At 38.0% G+C, this 27,500-nt stretch overlaps 1 protein-coding gene across 1 annotated transcript in view; it reads left to right on the top strand.

The window, feature by feature from the left end:
- Positions 1 to 27,500, top strand: part of LOC137982267 (importin-5-like) — a 30,694-nt gene that overhangs the window by 1,709 nt on the left and 1,485 nt on the right. The window contains exons 2-25 of the mRNA XM_068829344.1: position 1; positions 448 to 637; positions 1,027 to 1,129; positions 2,595 to 2,691; positions 5,825 to 5,926; positions 11,985 to 12,110; positions 12,282 to 12,357; positions 12,830 to 12,874; positions 16,348 to 16,435; positions 17,560 to 17,666; positions 17,837 to 18,051; positions 19,621 to 19,794; positions 20,214 to 20,429; positions 20,582 to 20,665; positions 21,095 to 21,227; positions 22,768 to 22,835; positions 23,977 to 24,418; positions 25,063 to 25,118; positions 25,391 to 25,420; positions 25,794 to 25,886; positions 26,381 to 26,455; positions 26,567 to 26,644; positions 26,899 to 26,965; positions 27,284 to 27,500. The exon at position 1 is cut by the window's left edge and continues 77 nt beyond it; the exon at positions 27,284 to 27,500 is cut by the window's right edge and continues 12 nt beyond it. Of these exons, the coding sequence (XP_068685445.1) occupies position 1; positions 448 to 637; positions 1,027 to 1,129; positions 2,595 to 2,691; positions 5,825 to 5,926; positions 11,985 to 12,110; positions 12,282 to 12,357; positions 12,830 to 12,874; positions 16,348 to 16,435; positions 17,560 to 17,666; positions 17,837 to 18,051; positions 19,621 to 19,794; positions 20,214 to 20,429; positions 20,582 to 20,665; positions 21,095 to 21,227; positions 22,768 to 22,835; positions 23,977 to 24,418; positions 25,063 to 25,118; positions 25,391 to 25,420; positions 25,794 to 25,886; positions 26,381 to 26,455; positions 26,567 to 26,644; positions 26,899 to 26,965; positions 27,284 to 27,500 (2,883 nt within the window). The remainder of the gene's footprint in view (positions 2 to 447; positions 638 to 1,026; positions 1,130 to 2,594; positions 2,692 to 5,824; positions 5,927 to 11,984; positions 12,111 to 12,281; positions 12,358 to 12,829; positions 12,875 to 16,347; positions 16,436 to 17,559; positions 17,667 to 17,836; positions 18,052 to 19,620; positions 19,795 to 20,213; positions 20,430 to 20,581; positions 20,666 to 21,094; positions 21,228 to 22,767; positions 22,836 to 23,976; positions 24,419 to 25,062; positions 25,119 to 25,390; positions 25,421 to 25,793; positions 25,887 to 26,380; positions 26,456 to 26,566; positions 26,645 to 26,898; positions 26,966 to 27,283) is intronic.

The following is a 27,500-nucleotide window of genomic DNA, read 5'->3' as shown; positions in this document are numbered from 1 at the left end:
GGTAAGAATGCTTCCTTTACAAAGAACGGTGATGATGACCTGTCTCCTGTATGCCTAAAAGTGCATAATTTTCTACACATATCAGGGTTTTTACACCTTTGATTGAATGAACTTCACAATACTTTTTCTTTGGTAGTTTGTTTGATCTTTGTGCGAAGCATGTATACCACCAAAAGTCATGACAAAGTTCATGTCTCTTCTTGGGGTTATTATTTGCCCTCCACCTTTTCTAGTCGCCAGGGTTGGTCTAATTTTGTCTAGAGCTGTGTGCAGTAAATGTCCCATCTACATAAATTTGACAAGGAAAAACAAAGGACATGAATCTAAAAAATGACTGCATGTAGTTCTGATAGAACAGTCACTCGAGTGGGGTACCAGTTGTTCACTTCTAGTTGTGAGCTCCAAAAGTAATTAAAAGTCTAAAGTTCTTGGTAATTTTGATTGAAGGTGCGACAAATGTCAGCTGTGTTGGTGCGGAGGATCTTCTCAAGTTCTGTGGACTTTTATGACAAATTATCCCCAGCTTTGCAGGAAGAGATGAAGAATGATTTACTCCAAGCAATCCAGAACGAACAAGTACAAACAGTACGCAAAAAGATTTGTGATGCTGTATCTGAATTATCAAGGAGTCTTCTTGGTGAGTATTACTTTTTTTATCTATATATCAGATCCGTTGTTGTAATCTCTTAGATCATTATTTTGCAATTTGTCAAAGTGCTAGAAATATGTAGCAAGATGATGAAAATAATAACTTCTTTTAACCCTTTGACGTCCAAACCGGCCTAAACCGGCCAGACTTAGTATTTTACTCTGTCTAACGCCAGAGTAGTTTACTCTGTGTAACGCCAGACGATTTTACTCGTGAATGGGGAACCCCTGGGAGTCAATGGGTTAATCACTTACTGAAAAATTAACACTGAGATAATCTTGTGTAGCTTTTTATTACCATACACCTGTTTGGCATTGCAGTGTTAAGCAACACTATAAATATTTAATTTGCATAATTCTGTTGCATGTATCTTGCAGATGAGGATGGTTACAATCACTGGCAAGAGCTCCTGAAATTTCTTTTTGAATGCTGCAATTCACTGAAAGCAGAGCTTAAAGAAAGTGCTCTTCACATTTTTGTGTAAGTAAAGTAAGTTAGACTAGTGCAGCTGCATCCCATGCCAAGTGGTGACAGCTATGATCAGGGAGAATGTGAAATAGTGTAGCACCTCTTAGTGGTCAATAACAACATGTATCAACTTTCAAAGTTAGTTCTCTTTGTGTGACAAATTGAATGAGCCGCACAGGTTATTGTCTTTAACCTGATGAAGTTGGATATTACTGTAAAAACTCATGTACATGTATAAGCCGCATCTTTTTGCCGAAATATTGGGCTCAAAATCGTGGGTGACCATTGCTTTCAGAGGGAGTAAACTGTCTGGTATGGAGTCACAAATACACCTGTAACACTAAAAACCTTCAGTAAATAAAGATTAAACAACTATTCTTCGACTGATCACGAGGCAAATGGCCAACTGTTTTGTTGCCCTTCATTACTTGCATGGCGTGTTTGTCTATGGGGCTGTTAAACTCTCGTTTAGTGACACGTTTTTCTGGGATCGATGGCTTCCATAGGTCTTTGTAAACACGCACAAATGATGTCCATGTTGTTTACTGATCAAGGGGAACAACGTGACTTGGGCCAGACTTCCTTCTGTAAATGACTGTGTGGTTACTAAGCAAACTTGTATCGTTCTCTGCAATTTTTGCTCAAATTTCATTGTTTTTATTTCAACTTTGGGCTCTAACAATGAAGGCAACTGTTGTCAGTCCCAAGAATTAGAGAAATCAATTAAAGATAAGCTTTTAAAAGCTATTTTAAGAGTTAAGGGATCCACATTCATTTTTTATCAAAGTCGTCAGCTGGGCAAATACGTCTTATGATATACTTGCCCAAAAAAAGTTTGGGTTGCCAGGGCAAAAATGCAGAAGTATACTGTATAGAAAATGGTCGATAAAATTACTTGTAACTTGAGCATTTTCGTCTTATTTTACACTCTCATAAAAAATTACGAAATTTGACTCTGGAGTATCATGTTACAGTATTTGCACAGTGAGAACCTGATTTACGGTGGTCCATGTCTGCCACGGCAAATTGTACTTAAATGTAGCCTACAAAGTTACGATTCAACAACCCAAAACTTTGGATGCTCCTAATTGTCGCAATAATTGTCGCTGCTAATCGCTGTCACAAAGTACCGCAACGACGCAGCTCAACTAGGTCGGACTGAAGGAGCTGTGCTGCCGGCTAGGCGCTCGGCCCCTTAACACGACCCATGTATGACTTCAGAGCACAGCACCACAGCCTGATGGAATAGACCGGGAGTCAATTTTGAGGAGGGAGGAAAACCGGAGAACCTGGAGAAAAACCCTTGGTGTTAGATTGAGATCGACTGAAACTCAGCCCACATACGACCCGAGCCAGAGTTGAACCCGGGTCACACAGGTGGGAGGCATGGTTGATGACCACTAAACCACCCTGACTCCCTAGTGTCTTCCTTTTATAAGCTAGTTTAGTGACACATGACATTACATCATTGTTGTAGATCCTTTCCTGGAATCTTTGGAACACAACAGGAACATTACATGCAAGTGATAAAACAGATGTTATGGCAATGCCTACAGGATCAGGCCAGTCAACAGGTTTGTTTCATTATCATGTTTTTGTACTGTGTGGTTCCTCATGTTTTTGCCTGCATCAATATTATTTTTTGCTGTTGCTTTTGAAGGAGCTTCTACATGTAGATCAAAATAATGTGACCCTCACTGAAAACCGTGAATAAGGTGAACACAATGTCATGTGCACGGCACATTAACAAACTGTTAGCAAAGGGAACAAACATGCTACTCCATTTCTTTTGTTTTTATTTTGCAAAAAAACACTAAGTGTGTTGTTAGACTAGTACTGTGCAAATGTGTTAGGACAGTGCTGTGTGTGTGCAATCACCTTATTCATTGCTTTCCCATGGAGGGACACAAATCTTCTAACCTTTCTTCCCCATTTGACTTCTGCTGAAATGAGCCATACATTCCTTCCCCTTTGTTAGTACATGTAAATGGTCATCTGGAGATCACATGCTGGTTGCATGGGAACCAATATTACCATTGTGTGGATGTGACCCTGGGGAAATTATCTTCTCGCTTTACATGCAAAGTTTGAACTTTTGCTTTAACAACTGAGTCCTAATAGACCTTTTTTGTTTGTACGTTATGTTTTCCCAATACAGATCATGTGATAATACTCAGGAGGAATGGTCCTTTGTTTTGTTCATTAAAAATGAACAAAACAAAGGACCAAATCTCCTGAGTATTATCACATGACCTGTATTGGGGAAACAAAATGTACAAGCGAAAAAGGTCTACCGGTATTCCTAAACTGCAGACGCTGTCTCTAACCTTACATGAAAGCTAATCATTCAAATTAAGAGCTCAGTAACCCAAATCACTAAGTTGAGCATTTGACCCTCACCCCTGAAATTTGTTGGTCTTTGATAGCACCAGAGACAACAATCCACCATACATAATTATCTTAAAATGATTTCTCTAGTTTATTTTATACATGCTTCGTGAAATGTCCTACTTAACCCACTGACTCCCAGGGGTTCCCATTTACGAGTAAAATCGTCTGGCGTTAGATAGAGTAAAATACTAAGTCTGACCGGTTTCGGCCGGTTTGGACGTCAAAATGTTAAGGTCTTGGTAAAGGAAAATGAGGTGTCCGTGGAAGAAAAAGTATTGCGCTGCTATTTTTTGTATAGGGTCAAACTATATATTATATTAAAGCTAACAGATTGAATTATTTGAATAAAGGTTTTGTTTTTTTTCTGTATGCTGCAGATATGTATGTTCTGATATGTTACGAATTGAAGGAAATACCGTATTTACCCGTGTATAAATCGATCCCATGTATAAGTCGACCCCCCATTTTTGATGACAAAAAAAGCAATTTCTTAATTTCTTTGCTAAATTTTCATGGGATTTCTAATCTTGCATTCTTCGATTTCTGGAACTGTGGATTCACAAAAAATTAAGGGCGTCAAGCGGTTAATAGTTTTGTGCTTCAGAGGCTGTTGTATGTGCCGGCATTTTGTCCTTGAATTTCGAAGAAGTTCTCAGAAAATCGAACATGTAAACCTCAAACTAACCTGTTTCGTTGTTCAAGGATAAAGGGCTCTAGAGGATAAGCACAACATCACAGAAGCAGGAGTCAATCTTTGAAAATAACTTCAAGAACGATGCGAAACGTGCAAGGTTTAATTGGTGCTTGACTTATAATTTCTCACATGGCAAACGAAACAAAACTCATAAACCACACAATACAAAGTTTGCAAAAGCATTTAAATCCTCCAGGTTTGTATAAAGAATAAAAAACAATCATTACCAACCAGCATTTTCAGGCAACATGAGTGACCATCATGCTTGCACGCAAACACGAGGTATTGCGCCAGGTTACTAAGCCATTGAAGGATCGCGTTTTATTTGAAGAAACGAGAATGTTTTTTAGAGCTTTCTGCCTTTGGAAAACGAAAATTTCCAGTGTCTATCTCATATTTGTGCTTGTGAGTATCTTCAACATTTAAAGTAAAACAAATCCTTTTTCATTTCAACTGGAATTGCTTAAGTACATTCATTTTGAAGTCTTTCGTCCACTGCGTTCGTTATGCCCAAAGACCACATTATGATGTTAATTTTGAATAAATTACTTAGCTGAAACTTGGCTCGAAATCTTTGACCCATGTATAAGTCGAGGGCGATTTTTGGAGCTTCTTTTGAGGCCATAAAAGGTCGACTTATACACACGGGTAAATACGGTATCACGCACCAAAGTTGGAACTCTCATCTCATACTTAATTTGGCAGAAAAAGTGCTATAAAATCAGTTTCTGAAGATGAACAAAAAAAAATTCCTCACACTAATTGGTGTAGTATAATCATCAGTCTGTTAGAACTGAAAATTTGGAAGCAATATCTTAAAACCCATGGGGACAGGAGGTCCGAGAAGTTCTAATTTTGGCATCAAAATAGAGCCCCAGAAAATCGAGCCTAGAGATGTTGCGTACAGTTCATAGTCTGCTAAATAACTCCGTCCCTTACTTGAAAACTAATTATGCTGAGCCAATCAGTGTTTGGGCACGTGCTAACGCAGCAAATTCCGCGTGAAGGCTGTCAATTGACACCCAATCCTGTCACATGTGATTGAGATGATACATTAATCATTTTTTGTGCGCAGATACCAGATATAGTGCCCAGATATATGGCGGGAAACAAAGAAAAGTGATTTAAGCGGTTTTAAATTTAATTTTTTAGACTTTTTTGGGGGGAAGTATACATGTACTTCACAGCCCACTGATTCAAGATATGCAAAAACGAGAAATTTGAGTGAGACACCCAAATTTACCTTTACCGAGACCTTAATTACAGAAAGATGTCCAGCTGTGTTTAAATGGGTGGTGTAATAAAATAAATTAAACAGGTTTGACAAAAAAATGGACTGGTTGAAAAATTTGGAACTGGTTAAAAAAATTAAACTAGGGCACAAACAGCATATACACCTAGTTTATTATAAAGCGATTATTAGTACAAAAGAATGTAGAACTAACTCGTCAAGGGAAAAGTTTTCAGGTTCTGTATAAATAAACAAGTACATGATTGATTAAAAAATTTTAAAGATTAATTGGTGAAACTTAGGCCATGGAAAATTTATCCTCTGCAGTGTCCTGTAGCATTATAAACATTGTATTTTCAACACTCAAGTACAGTTGTACTACTTGTTGCAGGTTCGTTTTATGGCAGCCCGTGCATCAGTTGCTTTCATTACAGATCAAGTTGAGGAAGTAAAGCAGAGACAATTTGTTGACCTTGTTCCAGGAATAGTTCAGGTAATCCTGTCCTGTGCGAACATCTTTCTTGCATTTTTTCTTCTGAAGAATAACTGAAGAGCAACAGGGAAGAGGCTCAACTGAGGTCTCTTCAAGACTGTCTTGACCATTAGCATGTTAAACAATTCTTCAAGCTACAGTGGAGTCAGGAGTGGCCAGGAATCACAAAAAAAGGTTTTTTTTTAATTTGTGAAGAAAGCTGCCTGGGGATTTTAGACAGCAAAGTATTTAAAAGTCGTCCCATTAATTTCATGACATCTGTGTGCGTAAATCCCTGGGGGGCTAGACAGCGGCACTTTGACTGTCTTACCCAGGACAGTAACATGCTCCTGTGCACATTTCTGTCATCCCCGAAGCCCTCATGTGCATTCAACAAGGTACCTGTCACATTTCAGGGGTCACCATTAAGATTTTAATTTGGTTGCCCTTGTAGCAACCAAGCTTCCAATTTTTATTAACCCCAACCCTAACCCTAACCCTAGCCCAAAAGAGTTAGCCAAGGCAAAAAAAATCTCAAGGCCAAACAGCCATGCTCACAAAGCAAAGTGCTGGAATTTACCACAATCAAATTACATTCTCAGAGTGCATGTGGCTCCCTAGGGAACTAAAAAATTGGTACTAACTTGAAATGCCCATCATTTCTGAAGTAAATTTACCGGTAAGCGAAAGTACTTTCAGGTTATGTATCCATCAAAAGAAATCCTTTCAACAACTGAAAGATGCATAATATATTGATTTAATTGTCAAGCATGACAAGTTTACGGAGCAGATCAAAGATGATGCCCTCTTTGAAGAGGAGGAAAAGTGGTTCGAGGAATACCAAGACGTTTATCTTCAATTAGAATTGACAGCAAAAGATTACATAAAAATGAAGAAAGTGGATGGCAAAGCTGAAATCCCACCAACAGAGCACAGTGAAAATCATGTCAACTCCGAGGAGTCAATTGAGGACAGAAATGTCCCCGGTGCAAATGGAATTGAAAATGTAAACAAAGTAATTCAAAAAGGGATATCCAGCACAAATTCAAATGCTGGAGGTAAGAACATAAACCCACTGACAAGCGTACAAGTAAATAGTTATAATGCCCCTTGTGGATTCAAGATGGAAAAGTCCAAGATGCCTTGTATCAGTGGTGATGTAAGAGGCTATGCCATATCTCGAGCAGATTTTAGGCATGCTATTGACACTTGGTATCGTAAAAGAGATGCAATTTCGTTGTTGCGCACAAGTTTACAAGGGTGACCATTGGAGTCGATAAAGGGAATAGGCATGGATTATGATGCAGCCTGGGAATATTTAGACTCAGTTTACGGAGAGACCCCAGATTTTTTGGCTGACACCATCCCCCAAGACATTGTGAAGTTTAGACCTCTTCGTGTTGGAGAAGATGTGTGTTTCTGCGATTTAGTTCACCTTGTTCAAAGAAGTTTTAATACACTGAAAGAGATAGTGGGGGGGGGGGGGGGGGGCACGATATGGATAATCACATGCTTGCCCAAAGAATGTGTGTGGATGACCTCAAGGTATGGGCACGTCACATGGAAAGCAATGGCAAGGAAGCTCTTCTAGCACAGTTAATAGCATGGATGACAACAGAAATGAAGTCCACGGTCAGGGCAACAGAATTCCACTAACAGTAAAAACCGTCTTAACCTTTAGGGATAAACCTGGTGAAAAACTGCAGATGAAGCGAAGGAAACCTTCCCAATAGCAGCCCAAGTCATTAAAGAAAACAGCTACATGGATGACATTTGTGATTCTGTATACACTCAGAAAGAAGCACAAAAGCTTACTCAAAATATTGCATCCTTGAAAAAGGAGGATTAAAAGTAAAGGGATGGCTGACAAACAAGCCCTTCACACCCAACACAAATTGAGAAGAAGGACTGAGCAAAGTAACTCTACTTCAGGCCTACAAATGAAGTAAAAGTATTAGGCGTTGTATGGAATTCTACCAGTGATACACTCACCTTCAAGCTCCTAAATGATCAAGAGTTAAGACAGCTTTCAAAACGAAAAATCCGTAGCCAAGTTGCTTGCATGTATGATCCGATAGGCTTAGCGGCACCATTCCTTATCTGAGCCAAAATTGGACTCCAGGAACTGTGAAAAGGGGGCGTTACCTGTGACGAGGAGCTACCTCCCAATGTTTTGGAGAAGTGGAATACCCTATCCAGAGAAATGGAGAGACTGAATGGAATCAACTTTGACCGATGCCTTACACCTCCTGAAGTCACTGGAGCAGGTTCAGGCTGTACAGGGATGCAGACAGTATCATTAGAGTTTGATAAAATTCTCGTTTCCTACAGAACCAAACATCCTTGTCTACATTCGGTTTTGCGTAGTATCGTACGCCACATGCATCAGAATGGTCACACTACTGTAGCAACCACAGTAGCAAAGACCAGAACAAAGTACTGGATAGTAGAAGCACATGGCATTGCCAAGTCGGTCAAGTTAATATGCGTCTTTTGTCAGGAAATGAGTGGAAAGGCTGAATCTCAAGTTATGGCCGACCTACCACCATGTCATCTAGCACCTTTCACCTCCATTATACCTCCTGTGACTACTTTCGCTCACTTCAAGTCAAGATTGGCCGCAACTAGACAGCCAAACACTATGGCGTTCTATTCACGTGTTTTAATACTCGTGCAGCTCACTTAGAGCTAGCTGTTGATTGCTCGACTATGGAATTTGTTCAAGTGTTACGTCGATTCTTGGCTTTGAGAGGGGTTCCAGCCCTTATGATTATGGGTCCCAGTTTGTTGGAGCTGAGCGTCAACTGGGCAAAATGATCAGAGGCTGGGACAAGAAAAGCTGTGTGAGTTCTCATCAGAAAAGGGAATGAAGTGGCAGCTTATTACCCTGGCAGCCCCACACCACAACGAGTGTGCTGAAGCGCTAGTCAAGAGCTGCAAGATTGCTCTTAAGAAGGCAGTTGGTGATCATGTTTGGCTTGGACAATCATTAAGTCAAGTTCCTTAAGGCCCGTTCAGACAGACCAAGAACCCTCGTGTAAGAGTGGAATTTGTCCAGAAGATTGTAGATTCATTTTGGAACCTCTGGACAAGAGATGTGTTCCTGTCACTTATTCCTCAAAAGAAATGGAATACAGAGACCCGATATGTGCGAGTTGATGGTTCATACTCCCAGTACAGTTCATGGAAAGTGGAATGTGGGTTGAGTGGTTAATATGTTCCCTGAGCATGATGGAAAAGTCCATAGTGTGGAAGTAAAGACCTGCTGTGGAGAGTATGAGAGGCCCATAACTAAGATTGCAGTAATCTATCCAGCAGAAGGATGTGAAGATGAGACCTAAGCTTAGACTGAGATGAGGACTGCTCCCTTCCCGGGGCAGAGAGTGTTTATAATTATAGTGACATTTAGTTGCATGACGAGCAATTCTAAATTTAGAATAGACCATTTTACAGTTGTAGCTAAGTTACCTGGCCTAACAATGGAAGTGAGGCTGCCAGTGACCCTGTTTTGATACAAACCTTCATGCTTTTGTAATGTTTATGTAGACTAATTAGATTACAACAACACAATTTACATGATAAAAGCAGTGGGGGCTGTATCAATACAAGGTCACCGGCAGCCTCGCAGCCATTCATCATAGGCTAGGTCGCTGCGCAAACAACTGTCAAATGGCCTATTTAAGTGTAAAGGAATGATTCATTGATTAGTTACAGTTATCAATAGGCCTTTTGATTAGTATTGTTCAGCTTAGTGTGGTTGTTTTCATAGTCGCTTTGACACACAATTTTTAAGTTGTCTGATTTTTAGTGAAATATTAGGGTTATTCAGGATAACTTTGGAATCTTCTCATGAAGTAAGTGCATTTTTGTCGCTGTTTGTGTAATTTAGTACACTTAAGTCGTTTTTATTTAGAGCAAAGAGATGATTTACCGACTGTGTGGTCTGTTCGTTAATTTAGTGATCAGCTTATTTTTCTTCTTCATTTATTGTACTGCTCTTTTATTTTGGGTAATGGCGTTAATTCCAGATCGAATAAAACCAAAATAAAATCTATACTATATGATTACTGGAATCCTTTAAGGCTGCCGCCTAAGAAAAATTTTCGGGAGCCTTTGGGCTCCCAACAGCCTACGTGTAGCCCCCACCCCAGAAGTCAAGTGGTCTCTTACATACGAAAGATGTAAACGTGCCACAGATGACTTACCCAAGAAACTTGTGTGTACCTTATGACAGTAAATGTTGTGTTTATAAATGAAGTGAAAAAAGCAATCACCTATTTTTCCAATTTAATTAAACTCTGTTTATGTTTAAGACCCAGGGCGATAGTAGTCACAATTCTTGATCCTGTCCGTCACCGATCAATATTTAATGTCGGAATATTAAAAGTAAAATTGTACTTCAGAAAATAGTTTACCACCTTGTAGTTTTTCTGTTTGTTAAGTGCATAGAGATAGGTGTTTGGGGTCAGGGAAGAACCTACAGCGATCAATGGGAGATCACATCATGCTTCACAGAAATACGTGTTTAATGACTACGTAATCCTACCTTACTTGAGTTCGGAATGAGGACATGAGAAGCAAAGAGTATTGCTTACCTGTTGCGAGAGCTCCATTGCTTTCAATGGGGAAAAAACCAAGTGAACCTTCAGCAATTAAGGTGGGAAAAAGGACATTCGCAAGTGCAGCGCGTTAAAATGTTTGTATGTACGATAGCGCAGACATCACCAAAGGAAGTAATATTTTCTTTCAGCATTTAATTCAAGGTTAACTGCAAATAACATTATACCATGATTTACTAGTAAGTCTCTTGAGAGCTGATGGGATGAACGTGTTTCCTTTGTCACATAACTTTCTGCAAGTTACATGTAACACTCACAAATTCAACTTCCTTTTGTGAGGGTAAAAAGGAAACGTATGGACGTAGCATTTCCATATTTGGGAATCACATTATAACCCAGTCTCCGTGCACTACCAGTGCTTGAACTTAACTTTTTTTATCGCTTGCCCTGGGAATACTTGAACCGAAAATTTACTAGTCCTGAGTAAATCTCTGGTAGTCCTTCCTGATTGCAGCATGGCAATATTATTTGCAATATCTTTTCCCCATCTTTGTAAATAACCCAAGGAAAAGTGTTTTTCCATTCAGGGTGGAAATGCCTGACTTTAATGGTTCGATCCTTTTGATCATATGAAGATTTCTTGGTAGCTTCATTGCTCTTGCTCTCTTTTGTCTCCAATGTTTTTTCTGCGTCTCCACTACCCTCTTTATGGAGTTTGTTTGGATAATCTCTGTTGTTAGAACTAAAAAAATAGGCCTCTAATCACTTCATGATAAGAACACGGGCAGTCGGGACAAAGATGGTGGGCTGGGAGTTCCTTAGTGCCCAGTCCCAACCTCAGCTTTGTTTAGTCTTCTCGCCTCAGTCCTCGCATTGGACTATCTGTTTTCACGATCAAAATGTTGCGAGGAACGCATGGAAACAACATTTACAAGACGTGTATTTTGTTTTCACCTAATGTATTTTTTTAGACATTGCAAAAACTAATTACAAAGTAGTTACTGGTCCTGTGACTAGTGGTTCTAAGTTTCTACTAGTCCACAAGCATTTTGCACTAGTCCAGGACCAGTGGACTACCGCTAAGGTCGAGCACTGACTACCAGAAGGTAACACAACGAAAGACCTTAGCAATATTTAACAAGTTTACAAGTTGCTGTTCTCTCCAACCATATTGCTTTTTGCATCCTTTAATCTCCAGCTGGGGTCAAATTTACAAGAAAGTAAGGATGAATCACCTTGTGATAAGTTGGGCGCCCATTTGGGCTACTCGTTCAGAAATTTGGTCACCTGCACTCACAAATAAGGCACCCCAGGTGACCGGGCGACCATTAGGCAGCAGCGTTGTCCTTAGGTCTGTTTGGTTTTCACAGGCCAGTGAGTTTTCAGTTTCATCTGTAATTTAAGACCTGATGATTTCCCTGCTAAATAACAGCTTTTTTTATACATTATTTCGCTCATGTAAAAGTCATTTAACTGTTTACATTACAATAACAAGTAATGTTTGTCTTTTTTCATGTTAGGCTGTTAGAGAAAGTGTCCAATCAAGTGCTGATGATTCAGTGTTAAAATGTCTTATTGACTTGGCAGACACCTGCCCTAAGCTTCTCAGGGCAAACTTGGAAGGTATTCTGGACTTGATGTTAGAGGTAACTGAAAATTATTGTCTTCCAATTGCCTTAAATCTGTTTTTTGGTGGAATTATGCTTGATGGTCTCTTAAGGTCAACATACATGTAATTTATAGCTACAGTGTGGGATTCACCTTAATTAAAGTAATAAATTTATTACTGAAAAATATTTCTGATTTTTTTCTTTTAGATTGTTCGTAACACAAATCTTGTCGAAAGCTGGAGGCACTTGTCATTGGAGTGTGTTGTAACATTGGCTGAAACAGGTTAGTAATGGTCTTTGCAGCTTGATGATGTGAGAGCATAGATTTAAATTTGGGTTGTCTCTTACAGTTTCTGCATGTGATTAGATATAGTTCTTTTTCATGTTCTGAAAGTTTAGACCGGGATTAATTTCTAGGGGGTAGGTGTTGAATGGATGTTAGATTTAGATTTACATGTAGACTTTTTATTGTTGGTTTTAAGAACGAATCTATTGGTTCACTACTTTGCTCTACTTTGTTTTCAATCATGAGGTTTAATATCGTAGATCCCCTGGTTTCCCCTTGTCTCATATATTTCAATAACATTTTGATTTGGTTTCAATTCGTATGACTTAACTTTGATTTGCAGGCTTTAATTAGTGAACATGTCTTATTTAAATAATTTATTGACACTTAGTGTTTGTTGTCATGTTAATGTGATTACTTATAACTAATCTTGTTTAAGTAACTTCCTTTTTGTACATGTACTTTGCAGCTCCGGCAATGCTCAGGAAGTGCCAAAAACATATCCCTATTATCGGTAAGGTTCCAAAGGCATTAAGTCAATGTGGCTGGATATTGGCAATGTTTTCGTGATTTTTAATGGACCGAGGTAAAGTCATAGTTCATGAAAATGTTAGTTTGGCCAATATCTAGTTATCTTGACCAAATGAATTATGCTACATGGCAAAACTCAAAAAGATATTGTTGAGGGACAAAGTGTTGGCCATTCTGGAATTGCACAGGAAACCGGGGCGTGTTTCAAATTGGAACCAATCGATAAATTGACACAATGACATGAAAGATAACATTGAGATTGACAAGAGACCAAGTTACGGACTTTTAAACATAGTTAAAAATCCATACAAACGTGTCTAATTTTGAGGCTGTATCCCCCTAGACCACATAAACTATTTTAAAAAAATTATCAGATTTGGGACAACTGGAAAATCGTGGCATGGATCTACTATTTGGAAATAGTTGAGGTGAAAATCACTTTGTTTTCCTATTTTTATGAATAAATTACAGAAATGGTAAAAAATTTTAAGAGTTTATGTGGTTTGGAGGACGTCTCAAAATTAGAGACGTTTCTGGGCAATTCCACAGTCACGGACGTAACATTCAATGCCATAAAAAATATTAAAGTGAACATTAAATGAGAAAAGAAATAACTGTATAAGTGATATTTCATGTGAATATAGGTATATGCTCACCTATCATTTATTTAGTTTCTATTGTCAATCTGAAAAACCTTTCTAGCTTTTTCTGTTAAAAAATGTGTCACGGACGTAACATCAAATGAACCTTTGTTATCAGGTGATATTATTGATTTGATAATCCCTGTGAATTTTCACATCATTTTAAAAAAGTACCAGTTGTAGTAAATTATAAAGGGGCCAAACTCAACAACAGGATTGAAATAAATCTAAATCTCTTTCCATCATTGGTCAGACAAAGGAAGTTCTATTGTCACGGACGTAACACAATAGTGTCACGGATGCAACACTTATGAAATGTAAAAAGAAATTAATGTTTTCCTTGATTTAAACTCTTTTGAACTTATATTTTGGGCATGTTGATTATTGATCAGCTGTCTTGCTTATTTGGGCATGCTCAGGAAATAAATTAGGCATGCTCTGTGTGGAGAATTCCGGCTGACCTCAACACTTTACGTTTTCAACTGAAATCTTGCCAGACCCCTTTCTTTAAGTTATTATTTGCAAATGTAAACTGAAGTAGACAATTTTTAAGCAATATCATGCCAAAGAGAGGAGCAGAAAGAAACAGAATATACATTGTACAGCAATAAAATAAAAAGTGATCCACAGGCAGCCCAAGCTCGGTATACGATTTATGGACATTGTATGGGAAAACATACTTTGAGCTTATACATGCTAAAATAAGCTGTAAATGTAGACATAAAGTTCGCTTACCTCTACATACGGTTGTCCTCGTCTTTTCTGTGCAATCGGAGGGCAAATTTGTGTCCGTTTTAGACGGGTTTTTGGCTTTCGAATTTTTGCGATGTCGTTAGTTGTCATTTCCCCACATAAAGAGAAGAAATGCTGGTGACTCGCCGCAATCTCGTCCCACAAATTGCTAATAAACAGTCTAATTATTGCGCGTGGATAGTGTTTCAAATTGGCCAATGAGAGTGCAGAATGTAATATGATCGCCATCAAGCTATAACGGCTGTAGCCACACATCTAGCTGAACGGATGGGAAGATTATAGAAAGTCAAACATTATTTGGAATTTATCCGCCAAAAATCGTTGTGTGGTCCCGGAGTAGATAGAAAATGGCAACACTTACCCTAACCCTAAAATTGTCTCTAGACAAGCACATGGGCGCAAGGACTATGTAATAGTCAGAAAAAGTCAAAAATCCAGAAAAGGCACTTAATTTGGACATTGAAAGAACCATTTGCACTCTCAAGTTGAACTCCCAGATGTTGAAATAGGGCTACCGGTAAGTAAGCAAATGTTCTTCGTCAGTCATCTACACCTAGCCAAATCTGCCTATGTCAGTATCATGACAACATTAAATTTCTTTGCGATTCATTGAGCAAGAAGATCTCAAACTTCCCTCAATATTCTAGTGCATTTATTGATAATCAGGGGCCCATTTCTCGAAAGTCCCGTAAACTTTTCGGCCCGAAAAGCAATTTGAAAAACTACAATTCATTTATCCTGAAAAGCTGATCTGTTAACATGTTTTCTTTGTCAGAGAAAACAAGACTATCACTGAGTTTCATGACTTGAAATGTTTCCATTTTCAAGATACAAGGCATTTTGTGTCACCCGAAACCCGCCCGAAAAGTTCCGGGACTTTCGAGAAATGGGCCTCTGGTGTGTGATACCAAGGATGAAGTTTGTGTGTGTAGTAAATGTCGTAAATGCCCCAACTGGATTGATGCCATCAAGAAAGATGCACCACTGGATGATGATATTGAAAACAAATTGTGGTTTTGAGACGGCAATACCACATATTGATGGCTAGTTGGGAGAAAATATATTCCGTATTGGGCGGAGTCGCGGAGCTAGTTACTAGAGGCTAGTTACTTAAGGGGTTTTTGTTGAATTATCAACCTATTATTAATATTTTTTAGCACTAGAAATGTAAAGTCCGTGACAAAGTTTGCATTTCTCTGGCTCCAAACACAAGAGCTATTCCGATCTTTTCATTTAATCAAAGTATGCTTATTTACTACATGTAACACTGACTGCTGCTAAAATACTTTGATAATTATTAACATATTTGTTTAGAAAATTAAAGTAATTGCAGTAAATGTCACGGACACAACGTTACGTCCGTGATAACAAGCTGACCCACTAAGATAAAAATTATTCCAATTTTTTACTATAAATATAAGACTAGAGATTTGGTAAGGACTTTCTTGCAAATAAAAGAACAAGATTGTTAAAGATTGTTGTACTCAGAAATAATCAGTCAAACATTTCATGGTGGGTGATTGTAGTCAAAAGATAAAATCTGGCATTTGCTTTAACTGCACCCCCCTGAAACACTGACACCCTGGTTGTGCCCAAAACCTTGTTTTCAGGAAGAGCAATCTATATTCTCTGTAATCAAGACCAGATTTCCATCTGTAAACTAATTTGAAAAAGTTGGGATTTTTTCTAGTCTCATGTGGAATTGCCCTTGTATGGATTTTTAACTATGTTTTAAAGTCCATAACTTGGTCTCTGTTCGACCTAAAAGCATCAAACTTGGACAGATGGTGATGGTGTCAATTTATCGATTGGTTCAAATTTGAAACTCGGCCCAGTTCCCTGTGCAATTTTGGAATGGCCTATAAGATAAAGACTGATTGCCGAAGTACCCTGCCTGAGATATATACAGGATATACAGTAAGGTTATAATGCTTTGGTTAGTTTTGTTCACAAAGTTCTTTTTGTTTCTTAGAGAGGGTAGATGGGATGTTTAATATTTATGTTTTAGGAAATAACATTACTGAAATAAAGTAATGTTATTGTTACTTATTTTGTTTTTCAGTCCCTGAAATGTTAGCGATGATGGTAGATTTGGAAGATGATCCCGAGTGGAGTGTGTCGGATGAACTTGAAGATGAGGATGCTGAAAGGTATAAATATACAGTATCATTGAAATAATTGAAAAGAAGATAACAAAATGAATGATAATTGTTGACCTAGCTTTTCCCTTTTATTGCCTCTTTTGAGCCATTGAAATAAACATGATAATATAATAGTAATAATATTAATAATGACTGTTATTATCAGCAGTTTATTGTGTAAAAGGTTTTTTTTTGCATATTTACATACCCCATAGGGCGTGAAGCGTAGCCTTTGGGATTTATAAGAACTCAGTATTTATATAACTATAAACTAAAAAAGAATTGTGATATTATCCGAAAAGTAACATATAATAAGCAGTTGTACACAGAAAGTCTGAATCGTTTATGTCATGATCTTGAAAAATCGTGCAATGTGGAGACTGTTTGTGAGAACAGACTTTTGCATCTTAAGGAGCACATCTTTGCTTGTTGCTCCAACCAGCTGCCTCACAGTGTCCTTATTATTATTATTATTATTATTATTATTATTATTATTGAATCCCAACTGGCAGGTTGCAAAACAGTTGGATGTTTTCAAGTGCAGCCGTGTAGTTGAATGTGGGATCTCGTAACACAATTCAGAACTTCTTCCCAACTTAAGCAAAAAAAAAAAAAAAAAACTTTGTAGCACAAAACTTTGCGAGTGCCAGTCACCTATTGATTTCATATATGTACACAGTGGTTTCAATAAGTACTGAAAGCTGATGAAAAGAGTGGGCTACTTCACCCAGAGAAGTTGGTTACTTTTTCCCGTCAATTGAAGTATTTAAAGACAGATTCTTTCAAACCTAAGATTAACAATTAGTTCATGTAAATAATGACAACGTGAAGTCGTCTAAAGGGGATCATCAATAATTATTTTGCTTTTGAAATGTGGCATTTAAGAGAAAGGGCCTGTTAGGCCCTTTATTTTATGTTGGGTTACTCTATTCAAACCATCTGCTAACTTCAAATTTTACTGAAACCCCTGTGTACAGCATCTGCCAACTTAACCGCGTGACAGTTGCACAGAGTGGAATATTAATAGTGTATTTCCAATTTGACTGAAATAATTATTATTGCACTTAAGCTTTTTGATGTGCTTGCAAGGGTAGTTTCTTGAGTTGTTTTTTCTTGATTTCATTTCTCAACAGCAACTCAGTAGCAGGAGAAAGCTCTCTGGACAGACTTGCCTGTGGTTTGGGTGGAAAAACAGTGCTGCCACACATAATTGTCTCTGTGCCGCAAATGTTACAGAATGGTAACCTGTGTGCATTTTTTCATTATTAAATTTTTTTGAAAACCTGTCCACTGTAGTAAGTTGAGGTGGGACTTTATCGTTAATAATGGTAAACATTTATAGTGTGCAAATATCTATGTGCATATAATCATTGGATGAAATTTAGTGATTCCCAATCTGTTATGTCTTAGGTGACTGGAGATATCGTCATGCTGGACTGATGGCCATATCAGCAGTGGGTGAAGGCTGTTACAAACAAATGGAAACACTACTTGCAGACATTGTGAACACAGTCTTGCCTTTCTTGACAGATCCACACCCTCGTGTTAGATATGCAGCTTGTAATGCTGTTGGTCAGTTGTCAACTGATTTTGCCCCAGGATTCCAAAAGAAGTTTCATGCAAGAGTCAGTATTTTTTTTGTTACGCATTTAAAGAAATTAGTATTCATTTAAAACATTTCTGCCCTTAATTCTAGCCAGTGGTCAAACTATGTTGTCTGTTCCATAATTTTGTAGTGTTGGATGATTGAGATAATGAGTAAATGATAGTGAGAGTAATGATCATGAATGAATGAGCGAACAATAACATTTGTGTCAACTTCTTTCAGCTGCGCACTTCCCATCCCTTTGATTTGTTTAGTGTTTGTTTAAAAAAATTGTGTCACTGGCCAAACAACTGCATGGCTGCATACCAATACCCTTTCCATTAATGGACAGTAAATTATCAATTTCTTGGACCACTGATGTCACATCACGAGTGTAACATCGTATTGGGTTTGGGTCTTGGAATATTGATGCAGGACAGCAGATTCAAAAACAAATTTTCTGGTTCAGCAGAAAGGATCAATTATGATAACTACTTTCTGTAATGTAGTTATAATGTGACCAGACCATTTGATTGGCTGAATATTTTATGGATAACAATTATTATCGGTGAACATAAGATGACCAGATTGTCTTGCAGTATTAAATTTTGTTAAATCCTTAGCTATGGTATACAATAAACAGTTATTAGATGAGGTTTTTGTGATATCCAGAATAATCAAGGTTGAGGTAGGGATTATCATCCGAAGGCAAGGGCTGAGGCTGATAACCCTTACAGAGACCTTGATTATTCTGGATATCACCAAATCTGAATGTAATAATTGTTTTATTATACATTGAATGGAAAAAAATAGTCATGACAGTGAGTGGAACTGGTAATGACATTGAGCGGAACTGATAATTTATTTCTAAACATGTAAAAATGAACAATTCAGTGGTACATAATTCGATTGACAAAAAATTCCAAGCAATAGACAATATGTGAAAAATTAAATAAAAGCTGGTTGAGAAAGTAAATAGCAATAAATAAGTCTACATGTAACTGAAGAAAACAAATGTGGAAGTCATGTTTTTGCTCCTTCACTGACAGCAAGCAACACAAAGCGCGCAAACTTGACATGATTACCCTTAGAAATCATGCACCGTGTTTATACATGACATGATTACCTGTGACCTTGAGTGTCCTTGAGATGATTATTGTATAATCTGCATCTACAATCGCCTCCAAATTGTTGAGACACTCTTATCCTTTAGAGTCGATTTCAAGCTCGGCGGCGCAAATGGCCCCCTCCCCCGCACCCCCGGGACAATGTTGTGTTTTTCTGTTTTCTAGAAGCCTTGTCGACAGTGGTACAACATTGATTAGGGTGGGGGAGGGAGGGGTATCCCGGAAACGTACTTTCTGGACAAGTTTTCTTTGCAAACAATGATTGTGTCGTTGCCAGTGTGCTCTGTTGGCAACTGTCTCAACTAATTTTGTCGCCGATTGTAGATGGCATCGCAGGCGCTGATTTTGAAAATTCACTGTACGCTTTCAGCCAATCAGAAAAGAGGAGGTGACTTCAATGTATAATAATAAATATTATACACCATATAACTGAACAAAGACCAGGATTTGCTCTTTTGATATAATAATTATTATCTCTCCAGGTTATTCCAGGCCTACTAGTTGTGTTGGAGGACACAGCAAACCCTCGTGTTCAAGCACATGCTGCTGCAGCTCTTGTTAACTTCAGTGATGACTGTCCGAAGAATATCCTATCATCTTACCTGGATAATATTCTGGCTAAGCTTCAAGCTGTTCTTTCTTCAAAGATGAGAGAGGTACAAGAGTGCAATACTGTCCAGTGCTAAGTTTCTTACTGTTTAATTGTTCCTGTATGTTAATTTTTGCCTGTCAACTATTATTCATAATTTTTGGAGCGGCTGGAATCAATGAAAAACAGGCATAAAAAAGACGTCAAGGTAGCAACTTTGTTCCCAGGGTCTCCATTGTCGTACCTGTCCAGTAAAAAAATGACTCACCAGCAAAGTATCAACATAATGTATGTGAAATTATGTATTTTCATAGCAAGGCCTTCATTAATTTATTCTGACAGTGTCATGCTGACTTTTTAACAAGGTCAAATACACTCCAAACCTGACAAACTTTAAAGCTTTCTTATTTGTTGCTATTGCCAATAAAAGATACCAAAACAAATACCGGTGCTTGTATTATAAAAGTGGCTTTTGCTATTTTGCAGCTTGAACGGGGTGGTAGACTTGTTCTTGAGCAAGTTGTGACTACCATTGCAACAGTTGCTGACACTGCTGAGGAGAAATTCCTTCATTTCTATGATCGCTTCATGCCTAACCTCAAGTATATCATGCAAAATGCCCTGTCATCTGATTATCGAATGCTTAGAGGAAAAACTATTGAATGCATCAGTTTGATTGGCTTGGCAGTTGGAAAGGAGAAGGTTAGTCGGAAATGTTTGTGATTTTTACAGGTACAGCTGTACATTTCACTCTTTGCATCCAGTGGTTGAGCAAAGTTATTTTTTTGACTGATTGATTGCTTTGAGATATGAAGAAAGATGTGACACATGCTGTTTATTTTGTCTTTGTTTAGTTTTTGCCGGACGCAAATGAAGTAATGCAGTTATTACTCAAAACGCAAACTGAAATGGAGGACCTGGAAGCAGATGATCCTCAGGTAAATGGCATTTTATGCTGCCTATCATGCTACATTCAAGCAAAGGCTGTTGTGTTCAGCAGTGTTCTCCCTCTTAGTCACATATTCCCCATTCCACTGTTTTTGGTCTTTCCTTTTACTAAAAAGGCAGTTGACCTGCACTGTCCAGTTGCTATAATTTGGGCTTCTATTCTGGCCTGCGCTCAGTGTACGTGTTTTAAAATACATGTAATTATTGCAAAGAAAGTACAGTGCACTGCCTTTTTTGATGACATCTGCTCTTGGTACAGCATCTTAGAATAGGGAACATGCTTCTGGTTCTGGCAATAGTACTTTAGGGTTTGACACAAACAGGCTGTTGACATGACATCTGTATCATTATCACTGATACTTTGTACACACATTTACTTCATTCATTATCATGTTTCGTGTATTGATTTATGTCATCAGATTTCTTACATGATCTCAGCTTGGGCCAGAATGTGCAAGATATTTGGAACAGAATTTACTCAGTACTTACCTCTTGTGATGCCATCTGTAATGAAAGCAGCCTCGATTAAACCTGAAGTAGCTGTCATTGATGGTTTGTTTGACTTATTTTTGTTTTGAAAGAGAATTTTAGACTCGGTGTGCTCCATTATCTCTGTTATCTGCTTTTTAGCTGTTACTAGGTCACCAAGCTATTTTGTACATAATGTTGTTATGTATGTACGTGTGCCAAAGCACAGGGATGATATTCGTGACATTTCTTTGCACAAAGTTAAAGTGAATCCCTGTTATTGAATAGTATCTTCGTTGTATTGTAATCAAATAAAATATCTTTGGTCGCATAATGGATTCATACAGTGCCTCATTGTATCTTCCTCATTTCCCCTTATGTGGCATCTTTCACAACAAAATCATATTTACCTTGCTTGCAACACATTGTGTTAATGCATTCTTGTTACCGCATCTAGGTCTAATGAGTTGCAGATTAATTAATTTGCTAATTTCGTGAGTGTCAACAACAACAAAAACACTTTATTTCACCCGCGACTGTAAAATATACAGTAAATGATAGTGGTGCTAGCTACCCAAAATAACCTGGGAGTTAAAAATGCTAGGCAGCCAGCTAAAAGAAAATTATTTTACATGTTTTGGTCATGTACACAGAAACACACAAAACTTAGACACATACACAAATAGAAAGAAACCAGGTTATCTATCAATAGGCTAATATTCTTACATTGAAAGGAAGTATTTGTATCCAGGAAAAGCTATGTACAGATACCTGGTAATCTTTGATAAACTGGTCTCATTTCCTTTTTAAACAAGGATGAGGACAATGACAATGATTTTATATCTTCATCAAGGGAATTCCGTACTAATGGACCTTGAAGTCTTATATTCAATATTCTGAAATTTGTTCTTGCTCTTAGAAAATAATACGACTGTTTTGCAGCAAGGCTTGTATTATAGTTATGGACCTGAGTTATCTTAGTGAAGAAAGAAATTAAGGGTGTGTTCGATTAACCCTATTGGCGGAATAAGAATACATGGAGTGTGTTATATGTTTATTTATTACGGTATGTCTGGTCTTTTGAAGCAGTAGGGATAACAAAGATAATTATGTTTAAAATAGCATTTTAGGAGATGTTTGACAAGTTTAATTTTAATCTCCGTGAAACCGAAGGATTTTAAACTTCTATTCCATGTATTCCTATTCTAGAAAACGGTCAATTGAACACACCCTAAGACATATACATGTAGTAATAGTTGATTGTGTTATTTATAAAGTCATCAGGTCAAAGATGTTTATAATTTTGAGAGATTTAAAGAAGGGACTAGAGTGCTCATTGAATGTAGAAAAAGTACAAATCATAGAATGTATTCATAAATGGCTGCCAAGAAATTATTCTTTTGTCTTTTTGCTAATCATCCTCACTAGCCTCGTTAGCACGAACAAAATTCAAAAGAATTTTTCCTTCAAAGTGAGGCTAGTGAGGTCAATTAGCACAAAGACAAAAGAATATATTTTTGGCCACCATTTACGAATACAGTCTATTACAGATACCAAATCTTAACAGGATCAAGCACTTGCTTTGCTACAGAATGTATTCATCTTTTACTGTATTTATTTACAGCCGATGACCCTAAAAGTGGTCAGTATTCTGAAGATGATGGGTGGCAGTTTATTACACTTGGTGATCAGGTAACCTTTCGCTGAAATTTATTTATCTGCCAATCAAACCCCTATTCATGATTAACTTTTATGTGAATTTTCCCCTAGTTTTACATAATGTTTCTTTCATATAATTTATTTATTCTTAATTTAAGAGTTGATTAATTTGAAAATGTGTTAGGGTTAGGGTTAACTCTTTCAAGTTCAATAAGTTCTCTTAAAGTAAAAGCCAGAATGAAATGGTGACATACACTACAGAGATTATTACATTAACAAATTTCATCCACCTACAAAAAGGATGTCAAAAGTTTGACAACGCTTGACGAAGTTATGATAAAGGGTAGTTGAAATCAGTCTGTGCAGCATCATTTAGTAAATCTTGGCAGCAACAGAAGGTACTGATGCCCAGTATTGCTAGCAATGAGATGCTGACAGATTTCAAAAAATGTCCTGCTCCTCAACTTTAGTATTACTTGAGTCTGGGAATACGGTAGGTTTACAGATCAGGGGCACCCAACGTCAATTTTCGAAAAACATCTGTTCGGAAGACGATTTGAGATCTAGAATTTTCGGAACATTTGTTGTAGAATTTCTTGCTTTCCTGCCTCTCCTAGGATTTTCGAACATCAGAAAAATGGTACAATTGCCCATTTTTAACGGATTGTTGCCCTAAAAAGGTCACCTAGAATTTTCGGGAGACTTTTTTCTGGCAGAAATTTTCGAAAAGGTAAGTTTGGATCCCTATAATTTTCGGATCACTAGACTTTCAGCTAGGAAGTCCCAACAGATGAAAAATTTTTAGGGGATAAAAATATGCCTATATCTACAGTTTAAATACTAAAATACGTTAAACTTTGCTATGTTTAAGTGGTTTTGAACTAGAATCTTTTTGGGTGCCCCTGACAGATCGCAGCATGGTCCCCTAGCTATTCCATAAACTTATGCAGTTACAAAAATCCTGACTGAAAAATAATACAAAGGCTAACATTACTGGATTACTGAAAAATAATACAAAGGCTAACATTACTGGTAGCTCTGTTTTGCTATACATGTGGTTGACGCGTAGACATACATGTTATGGGCACTTTGGGATGTCTTGTTTATCGAATTGAGCATCCATTTTATTACGTGCATTCTAAATGAAAGAATTTTCTTTGCCTTCAAACAACAGCAAAAGTTTGGTATCAAGACAGCTGGCCTGGAAGACAAGAGCACAGCTTGTCAGATGCTGGTCTGTTATGCAAGGGAACTCAAAGAGGGCTTTGCTCCATACATTGAACAAGTGGTTAAGCTGATGGTTCCTTTACTCAAATTCTACTTCCATGATCTTGTGCGGACAGCGGCTGCAGAGTCACTACCTTACCTGCTGGAGTGTGCTAAGATCAAGGGAGATGCCTATGTGAGGCAGATGTGGGCGTTCATGTGCCCTGAAGTGCTCAAAGCGATGAGCACTGAACCAGAGCCAGAAGTGCAGATTTTGATTATGAATGCACTGGCTCAGTGTATAGAGACTTTAGGACTGGGGTGCATGACCCCAGATTATTTCACAGAGCTTAGAACTGTGCTTCACGATATTATCAACATGCATAAAAACAGAGAGGTCGAGAGGCAACGTGAGTATTGAATTTTTTTTTTTCATGGTTTGTTATTGTTATTTTGTACAGGTTTAGGCTCTTTAAAACATTCCTTTAAAATGTCCTTGACCTCAAATGTCTTTTTCTGTATGGAGATAAATCTCTTCCCCTTGAGCAATCATTTTTCCCTGTTCATTTTCAAAGTTTACTTTTAATGAGCCACAAAATCTGCCAAGACCAAAAGTCCTTTGTCCCACTCTTGAGTCAGTGAGTGGCGTTATATCCAGCTCTATTCTTGTGACGGAAGTAAATGCAAAAAATTTCAAAGAAAAGCGAAAAAAGAAAGAATGCAAAGCAGTTTGTGACTTCAACTCAGGGAGGGAATCATGCCTGTCACTAGCTTGGCTATAGGAAACAGCTGCAGATTTTATCAACTTTAGGCAACCTCTGCCGCTTGTTAAAAGAGAAATTACATGAAGTGAAAGTAATATATACGTTTTATGGTAATTAAAATTGACTTTTGCAGAATAAGAAATTTTGAGGTTTGGGGCATTTCAAAACTGTAAGTGTAACTAACTACTGTAATTCAATTTGAGGAAGCTTCCATGTGGTTACTGGCTTGCTTCTTTTTTTCACGTGAGCAGATTGTGTCACTGACCATTTAATTCTAATATTTTTGTCAGAGAGAAGAAAGGAAGAAGATTATGATGAAGAAGTTGAAGAAGATTTACAAGATGAGGTACTTTGGACACAAAAGAAACCATGTTGCCTCGCAGTTATTTGATTTCATACCCGGAGTGCAATGTTCATAAATATATGATGTATTTCATATATACATTTCACTCGTACTTTGGACACTTTTGTTGTTTATTTTTTTCGATCATCAAATTTGCCAGCATCAACATACGTGAGACTGACAAACTGGCACCGTGAAAACTCCTCTATGACTATCAATAGTGAGCCTATCATCGTAAAATACTTTTTTGAAACTTTCTTTTCTCCCCTCTTTAGCATGAGACCGATGTTCACATATTGAGCAAGGTGAGGATTATTTAAATAATAAGTTAATAATAAAAGGTTAATTTTGTTTTGTTTTGTCACCTGTGCTTGGTAGGCTATGACAGTCTGGTGCCAATGTTCTGCGTTCAAACTGCAGCTGGACCAACGTTCAGTATTTTTCAATACCTAAAGAAAGATTGCTTCTTTTATGATAATACATCTATCTTCCGATGGTTTAACCTAAGAGTTTTCTTGTTGACACTTGTTCATTAACTTTTGTGCTATGCTGAACAACCCACATCCGTTAGCAAAGATGTTCCTAGTGTCGTGGTCTGGATCATGTTAAATTTGACTTGCATAGGGAACACTCTAAATTTAGAATTTTACAAAATTCTTTTGTATTTGTGTTCTCCAGGTGTCTGATATAATGCACGCTTTGTTTGGCACACACAAGGAGGCTGCTTTGCCCTTCTTTGAACAGCTCCTCCCAGATTTCCATTCATTATTGGTAAGAAGTATTTTTCCCTCTCTTTGTTTGCATAAACTGTGCACTTCCTGAAGTACAAGGAAAAAAACTTTGGATTATTTATGTTTAGTTAAAGAGGTTAAACGTTCAGACCAAAGCTGGTTCCGAAATCAGGAGGACCACTTGAAACAGAGGTTCTTGTATTGAAGTCGGAAGGGTGCTGTAGCGCATGCGTTTGTGAGCCATGAACAGCAATTGAAGGTCAGGCGTATTCCTCGTAACCTGTCCTGGCTCCACCTCGTTTCCATTGATAAAATGGCCCTTCTCGAAAAATTGTTGGGGTAATCACTGCCCAAGAAAGCAAAAGCTCCCATTTGGGTTGCTGTTGGTCACTGAAAACTCCTTTTTGTGGTTGTACACTGCGGCATCCCTTGTAAAACTGGTTTAATCGTTATCCAGCACTTTCAGTGACATATCCCACATAAAGCAGCCACAGATAAATTAGAGCGACGTAAAACGATGTTGCCTTTTTTCAGGCCCCAAGCGGTTCCGCTCAAGACAAGCAATGGTCGCTATGTGTATTTGATGATGTCATAGAACACACTGGATCGGTGAGTATTAAGATTTATCAATTATCATAGTTATGGCTGGATGTTGGAGGGAGTGAATAAAAGGAATGAGGTTGCCTCTTTTTCACAGTTACGACTTTTCTCTTTTTAAAGGCATCATTTAAGTATCAAGAATATTTCCTTCGTCCAATGATGAACTATGTTGTGGACAGAAATGCTGATGTCAGACAGGTATGAGCGGTGGTTGCACTGGATTTTGGAAAATGCATTCCATACTCGTCATCTTCAAAATTGTAGGAGACTTGCTCCGTTTTTCAATCGTGCACAACAGGCTGAGTGGCGGTAGTATATACATATCGTTAATCCGCGGACAACGAGTTTCACAGCATGTTGCTACACACTGATCAATCCGCAAAAATCATAGAAGTTGCACCTCAAAGTTTTATAATGGTGATTACTTTATTATTTCCTGTGCTTGTTTTCAGGCGGCTTGTTATGGGTGTGGTGTGATGGCCCAGTTTGGAGGCGAGGAGTACATTAACGCTTGTGCAGGTCTGTTGTCGGTCAGCTTCTTGCGGTGGAGCACTAATTAGAGACACTCGACTGAAATCAACAATTAACGCAAATCAACTCGAATGTCGGTTTTTGAGGAGGAGGGAAAACCGGAGTACCCGAAGAAAAAGCTCTCGTTGCAGAGAAGAGAACCAACAAACTCAACCCACATGTGATGCCGAGCCGAGAAATCGAACCCCAATCCCTACACCGCCAAAAAATCCCTTAAACCTGCACCCCCTAAAAATCGAACTTTACAGCCCATGAGCAAGTAATTTACAATAAATTAATGTAAACTTGATTTTCTTTCATTTCTAGATGTAGTACCATTATTATTTCAAGTCATCAACGCCCAATATTCCAGGAGTCGTGAAAATGTGAATGCCACAGAAAATGCGATTTCTGCTGTGGCAAAAATCTGTAAATACAACCGCGGAAACATCGCATTAAATGAAGTTATTCCAGCATTGATTGGTTCGCTACCGATAACAGAAGATAAAGAAGAAGCACCGCATGTTTATGGTTACCTGTGTGA

Source organism: Montipora foliosa, chromosome 13 (assembly GCF_036669935.1).
Source record: "Montipora foliosa isolate CH-2021 chromosome 13, ASM3666993v2, whole genome shotgun sequence".
NCBI lineage: Eukaryota > Metazoa > Cnidaria > Anthozoa > Scleractinia > Acroporidae > Montipora > Montipora foliosa.
Note: the sequence above shows the minus strand (reverse complement) of the source record. Positions and strands in the feature narration are given on the sequence as shown.